Here is a 7,350-nt window from a genome sequence, read left to right on the forward strand (position 1 = left end):
TTTAAGAATTTTATTTCACACGTCAAAGGCTGGGTTTATTCTTGGCTATTTTTTATCTCCTTTGACACACCAATAATTAGCTTTTTGAACAATTTGGTTTAAAGTTACTGTAATGGAAAAAACTCACTTGATGAGTATTCTCAGAAAAACCCTTATAATTTATCAATACTTTTATATTTTTTCTTCTTTTTATTTGTCTCTGAATGCTTGATGAAAGACTTTTTTGATGGTGTTATTTTCGGGAGATGTTAATTTTCCAAAAAGAAAATATAATGAAATAAACACACACCATTTTTTTCACCGTACGTTTTAAAATGTAGGTTATGTAGTTGTAGTTAGCTATTAACAGAAAATCAAGCAGTATAGCTAGTTTCATAGCAAAATTAAAAATCGATCCCTAAAATAATTGGTGTAAAAGAAAATAGATCTGTATTATCTGATAACTAGCCAAGAGAACCAGCATTGCAAATCGATTGCAAAGTTTTCGCAAACATTTATCACTCAAACAGCTACTGTTAGATACTGTTATTTTAACCATAGTCCCCATAACGTTAATCCCATAGCAATAACGTGAGTAGGAAAAGAGTTCTTAATGTCATGGAACGCATCAAAAAAAGCAAAGAAGACTTTTCAGAGAAAATAACAAATGTTAAACAAATAATAAACAAAGTTGTATGTTTTTTTGGCGAAATTATTTAAGTCAAAACCGTGTGCGAAACAGTACATTTTTATTGTCTATGTCTCGGTATGAAAATGGTTAATTTCCTTCATTATACAATAGAGTAGCTTAATTAATGAAAGATGATTTTTAGTAGTAGCTAGTAGTCAGCCTCACTAATTTCTTTATTATTTTTTTTTGTGGAGGGGAGAGGGGACTGCATCCAGGAGGAAACACAAAGATGCTTTTAGAGTGTTTGGGGCTTCGATTTCAGTTCCAGAAATCTCTAAAATTTAAAATTGGCTCTTATGCGGGAATTAAATCCACCACTTTTTGACCAACTTTCAAGGGCTACTTAAACAAAACAGCACAAAGGCCTCACATGTTTACCATCCTAATAACAAAATGCGCTAACCTGATATCCCAGCATTTAGCTGCATGCAATGCAAATAAATGCACAAGCATTTATTTGCATTGCATGCTTAAAAAGTGTGTCACATATCAGAAAGCTAAAACGAAGTCCTGGAAACGAATTTTCTATTTAGCGTCGGCTGAAATGTTCTTTGTTATAATAATTTTTTTAATTTTTAAATAAATTTGCGATGTTATAAAATGAAAATTGTGTTTCTCTGGTAAATGTGTTTAAACTTAGATTCACAACATTCATTGCAAATGATATTTGAGCAACCATTTGTTTCTGCAAATATTATTACACCTTTCGATTTTTTATTAATTAAATTCTGTTTGTTTGTTTGTTTTATTGTCGTGTTGGTCAACCGTCATCTTGAACAACCTTTGCCTTATTCTAGTTATTTCCTCTTATTGTATTTTCTACTTCGTGTTCGTGTGGCAGTGTCTTTCATCATGAGAAAAAATTGCATTAAGTGAAATTAATATAAGCTACAGATCATACATAATCCTTCCAAGAATCTTGCAGTTAAACATTTTGCCTGTGTACCTGCTCCTGATAAAAAATCATTTAAGCTAAATTTGGAACATGTAAGGGCATGTGAAAGAAAATAAACAAGTAACATATAAATGCTGAGTTACAGAAAAAGAATCCAGTGACCATTTATAATAATAAATTCACATGTACGGTAATATCTTGAAAAATAGCGAAAACGCCAGAAAGAAAACGATGAGGTAAAAAAAATGATAACGCTGTTGCTTTCAAATCATTTCTTTCATTTTTTTTAATTACTGTACCAAATTTAGTAGCCATACCATTGCCCCTTCACCTAATACCTTCCCTCCTACCCCTTCCCCCTTCCCGCCTCCTAAAAAAAACCGACATACCCCCTTAAAATGCAGTTAAAACACAGGCAAGCTAGAATTCACGTTTTTTCAGGCTGCAACAAAATGCGGCTTCCTTTTGATACTTAATTTTAACAAAGTGAGAAATAATGAAAAAAAAACAAGAAAATGATAAACGATAAAGTAAAAATAATATTTACCCGACAAAAAAAAAGTCAAAAATTACAAATTTAATCAATTTCTTTTTCTCACCTAGGCAAACTCAAACCTTCTAAGACATAAAACATTTATTTTGGCTTGTATTGAAACAGCCGTTTGTTTGGTGTTTCATGGCTGTTTCGACAACGCTATGGACCAACAACAAAAAAATTACAAGCAAAATTAAGCAAGCTGATTCAATTCCTTATGTAACCAAAACTTCAGCAATTGCTTATAAAAATGGTAGCAACGTTACTTTAAGTACTTTTTGTGAAAGAAGTTTTAAAGATGGAGGCTTTTAAAGTTACATTGGCTGTAGTATTGATTGGCGTTGCATTCGCCAACAAGGATGATATCAAAGCAGAGGTGAGATAATATTCTCTTAATTTTATGATTGCATTGACATGGTAGGATTATCTTATATCAACTAAACGGGGATGGAAGTTATGCATTAACGTTTATTGACCAGAATAGTCATATTTGAAAAAGATCAATATTTTTTTGTGATTTCAAAAGCCTAAAATGTTGATAAAAGACGCTCATAATTTTTCTGTCTAATTTAAGATGAAGATATGACTTCTCCTCGCAAAGAATACTAAAACGTTATACATATTGTATAACTTTATCATACTTTTTAGAATTTCTTGGCGAAATTCGGCTACTACAATCCGTTTGCATTCGATGGTAGTTCAAATCTTGGCAATGCAATCAAAAGTTTCCAGAACTTCTATGGTTTACCAGAAACAGGTGTTCTTGACAAAGAAACTAAAGCCGAGATGGACAAACCACGTTGTGGAATGCCTGATTTAAAAGTAACAACAAACGGTTATTATGGCACATCTAGTAAATGGAGAAAGACTGCTTTAACATATCACTTCGACAACACAGGTAAGTAGGGTTTTTCCCTGATAACTCTTGGGTAGTCAGCTTTTCATTTTGTAAGATATACCATCATTAACAACCTATTAAAATTCTGTATAAAGAGTTAGCAACTTCAAAAGGAGGGGATTCGGTTACGATCTATTTTAGAGTGTTCGCGGATATATTTAAGGCGTCATCGAGCGAGCCCTATTAAATCCTGGCTTTTATGATATGTTGAAAAATCCATTTAATGAAATCATCAATGTTGACGTTTTATTGGTGACATTTTAACGGGTTTTTTCCCAAATAAAACTCCATTCAATTCTTTCGGAATGATTTTTTATTTGCATTTGCGTAATATACCTTTAATATCATGAGGAACATTTTTTATATGCAAAAATTTATTTTATGAGTTTTATAAAGATTTTTTTTTCTAAATTTATCAAATGTTCAGAAAAATATGTGAAAATCCCATTTTTGTTTGTAAGGATTGTAAAACCTTTCACCTTTTCTACTGATACAAAAACAATTAAAATTCACAAAATGTCTAGTCTACACGATTTTTTATAAGAAGTGTGATTTATAAGGATATCAGGCTTGGAACTCAGGTTTAAAACAATAGGTTAGAATTTGGATATTTCTAAAAAAACACGGTGTTTATAAACCCTGTTTCTGTGGTTAATATTATTAACTGTTAACCGTCTGGATTTTGCAAGCGGGCAATACGGTTCTTTAGGCATTCTGATTAGCTTAGCACTAACCTCGCAAGCTTGGTCGGTACTTAGACCTCGGGTCATATTTTGTGGTACAGCCCAGGGTAATCAGTTATTATTGTATCATAGGTAAATCTCAAAGTGAGCTTTAGGAAAAAATTTGATTTCTCAATTTGTTGTTCTAGGTAGAGATCTGTCGTCTTCAGTAACAAAGAACGAAATAGCCAAAGCTTTTAAAATGTGGTCAGATAAAACTTCTTTGACCTTTAGAGAGGTTAGCAGGGGTGGAGATATCAAAATCGGGTGTGTATTCTGCTTTCAATATCTGCAGTTTTTCGATTTGTTGGTTTGTTTGTTTGTTTGTTTACTTAACTACTTATTTTGCGTCTTTATATACCAATATTTTTGGTTTTCGTAATTCAGGTTTTTCAGTTATTCTCACGGCGACAATTCAGCTTTTGATGGCCAAGGTCGTGTATTGGCACATGCTTATTTTCCTGAAAATGGACGACTTCATTTCGATGAAAGTGAAACATGGGCTGTAAATGGTGGAAGAGGTTCCTTATGATTTTTGTTTGCTTTTTTATTTTATTTCTTTTGGTTCCTTGTTTGTTTGTTTGTCTGTTTGTTTGCTTGTTTGTGGGTAAAATTATTTTATGAAATCACACTGATGATTTTTACTGCTTATTTTGTTTTGCTTTCTTTATGCTTTGTTAATAGTTTAAAAAACGAAATAAAATTGAACATATAATGACTCAAACCGTCTCGAAGTTCATTTCATAGCTTAAAATTTGAATTTGTTCGTACAATATAATGCTTATCCTAAACAAAAAGACTAAAAATTCAAAGCTTTTCAAGATTTATTATCTTGTAGTTAATTCCTTAACCGAAGCTCTATGCAGCAGACAATAAAAGATGTTTAAGAAACAAAGCAGTGCCATAGACTTTGATTTTTTCATTGAAGCAGAGGCTTAGGTATTATGAAACACGTCTTTGCTTCTAACGCTTTTTTGTTGAGAAAGCTTTTTATTTGAATTTACCTTTAATTGGATTTTTGGACCTATAAAAAACTTTGTTGAGTGTTTGCGGAAATAATTTGTGCAAAATGTGTTCTGGTTAGCAAAATAATGCTTATAACTTTTACAATTGTAAATCAACTTTTGTATTCCCAAAATACTAGCTACAGCTGGTCACATGATTTTTCTTCTGCAAAAAAATTGGAAATGTAACGTTTAGTCATATTTTATTTGCTCCTTGCCTTAATTATTCATCCTAGTAATAAAATTACAAGAAAAATAATACATTTTTTTTCCTTTTTAGGCACAGATTTGCTTTGGGTGGCAGTTCATGAGATTGGACATGCTTTAGGTTTACAACATTCAAATGTTCGGGGAACAGTTATGTGGCCATCTTACACAGGATACCAGAGAGGCATGCAACTTCATAATGACGATATTGCTGGCATTCGAAGTTTGTATGGATCTGGCACCGGAGGTACCGGGACAGGCGGTATGTTAAAGTTACTGAACACACATCTCATTCTTTTTAAGAAACCTTTTAATGTGCAGAGGATTGGTCAAAAATATTTATAACATATTGGGATGTTCAATGAAAAATGTATCGGTCCGACATTAGTTGATCTGAGCGGGTAAGCTTGATCTCTTGACAGGAACGTGAAAAGAAACAGGATTGAACTGAACTTGTTTTCGTAGTCCGTGTATAGTATGTTGCATAACTGTACCGCTCTATGTAACATAGTAAATCCGATTATAATAAATAGTCAGACAGAAGGAATTGTTTAGAAAACAAAATAAAAATTACGCTTTTAATCTGTAAGTGTTTAGTATAGACCATTTTGCTTTCTACAGGCGTAACAAGGTTTAATACCACAAATTGTTTACCTAAAAAAGAATGCAAATGAAAAAATGTTCTATCAAATGAAGACTTTTTTGTTTTGCCTAAAAGTTTACCATGGCTTTAGACTAACTTGATACTGACTCATTATTAGAAGCACAAAGAAAATAAATGACGATCTAAATTCCTTTTAAACAAAAACAAGTAAAAAGGAATTTCATATGATATTGTGTTGTTGTGTTTTATTTAGGTGGAAGCTGCCAGGACAAGGACAACCGTTGCAGTGGGTGGAGAAGTTACTGCAGATCAAACAGTTTTGTTAAAAACAACTGCAAAAGGACTTGTAACTTATGTTAGTTTGTTACGATGAGACTTAGAAAAGTAATAAAAATATTACTAAGAAAGTTAATCTGCGTTTATTTTTTTGTCTCTACCATTCAGGTTGTCAGTTACAACTTAAAAGGAAGTTAATTAAGGCAACCAAATGTATAGTGCTGTAAGAAATGGTCACTGTACGTGAATAAATGAGGGAGGGAAGATTTGTCTCGATTGATGTGTGGTAATTGGATTCTCTGAATAGTTACTAGAAACACTTTTTTTACGAGAACATTATAACAAGCATATGTAAAACGAAACCTTGTAAAAGCTTCCTTTATAGATATAACCTGATCGCCTGTAATTTTATTCATGACCACAAAAAAATACCCGCGTTGGTAGCCCTGCAAATATTTCTGATATCTGCCCCACGAAGGAGTTTTTTTTGTGAACAAAAGGCATTTACTTGAGATGATCATCCACCTGTAAGCAAGTTGGTTTATCAATTCTTTTTTTATTTTATTTTTTGAAGAGGGTGATAAAACATTTATTAGATTCAGTGAAATCGGGTATCGAAATTATTTAGTGTCGCTTTGATGATATCACAAGCACGACTGAATAATTTTTGATATTCGAACTCACTTATTTAATATCGGTTTAATAATATGTTTTTTTTTCAAGAAATTTTAATAAAAAAGAAAAGTAAAAAAGTTCTTCTGCCTAAGAAATTACACAAATTTATTTTAGTAAATTCGAAATTGTACTCCGGACAGAGTTAAATGTCTTTAGGCGCGAAGATTTTGAAAGAAATTCAATGTTAAGAAAATCCAAAATAAAAGGAAAACGTGTTCTTCTAATGAAACAGTGAAGAACAGACTGATCCTTATCGTAATTTATTGACATAGATAAAAATTTTCCTTTACTTTGAAATTACAAAAAATTATTCAATGTAATTGTACCTAAAAACAAAGTTCAATAACTTGTGAAAATACATATGTTACATTGTATTAACTATACTGCCTAAGCTTCCGGAATTAGGCATATCAGTTTATTATCAAGAAAATTGATTTATCTTAATCGACTAATAACAAAAAGGCATGTTTTAGAAAACTGAATATTTAAAAAAGCTAAGAGAATTGTATAGAAATAAACAAGCCATGATTTGTTTTAGGTCACGTGTTGTTTTAATGCAATATCACGTTGGGCAGGGTATGTTGGTCAACACTTTTGTGAATATAGACAATATAGAATATAAGCTGTAGATGACCTTAAGACTTACTTTTTTTCAGGTATATTACATGTTATGCATTTCACGCAAAACCTTCCTCCAGCTAAGAATGTTTTAAATACACATGACCTTACAAATAAAAAATCACTTCGTTTTATTTTTTTGAAGAAAACTCAAACTTGATGAAAAAAGGCTGGACGAAAGAAACTGCAACAAGGCGTGTACTTTCATCACTGTAGGAGACTAACGTCACCGTAAATGAAATTATA

At 31.8% G+C, this 7,350-nt stretch overlaps 1 protein-coding gene across 1 annotated transcript; it reads left to right on the top strand.

The window, feature by feature from the left end:
• Positions 1–2,317: 2,317 nt before the first annotated feature.
• On the top strand, positions 2,318–5,947 carry LOC130623990 (50 kDa hatching enzyme-like). The gene is made up of 6 exons (XM_057439549.1): positions 2,318–2,476; positions 2,749–2,998; positions 3,870–3,987; positions 4,108–4,241; positions 5,005–5,193; positions 5,789–5,947. The coding sequence occupies exons 1-6, from the start codon at positions 2,399–2,401 to the stop codon at positions 5,893–5,895; spliced, it is 876 nt and encodes a 291-aa protein (XP_057295532.1). The 5' UTR covers positions 2,318–2,398; the 3' UTR covers positions 5,896–5,947.
• Positions 5,948–7,350: the final 1,403 nt, after the last annotated feature.

The sequence above is a fragment of the Hydractinia symbiolongicarpus genome, chromosome 13 (assembly GCF_029227915.1).
Source record: "Hydractinia symbiolongicarpus strain clone_291-10 chromosome 13, HSymV2.1, whole genome shotgun sequence".
NCBI lineage: Eukaryota > Metazoa > Cnidaria > Hydrozoa > Anthoathecata > Hydractiniidae > Hydractinia > Hydractinia symbiolongicarpus.

Excerpts from the sequence above, each read along its gene's own strand:
- LOC130623990 (XM_057439549.1), top strand. The coding sequence starts at position 2,399 with ATGGAGGCTTTTAAAGTTACATTGGCTGTAGTATTGATTGGCGTTGCA. Across the intron at positions 4,242-5,004 it reads GGCTGTAAATGGTGGAAGAG|GCACAGATTTGCTTTGGGTG; the intron begins GTTCCTTATGAT and ends TTTCCTTTTTAG. Across the intron at positions 5,194-5,788 it reads CGGAGGTACCGGGACAGGCG|GTGGAAGCTGCCAGGACAAG; the intron begins GTATGTTAAAGT and ends TGTTTTATTTAG.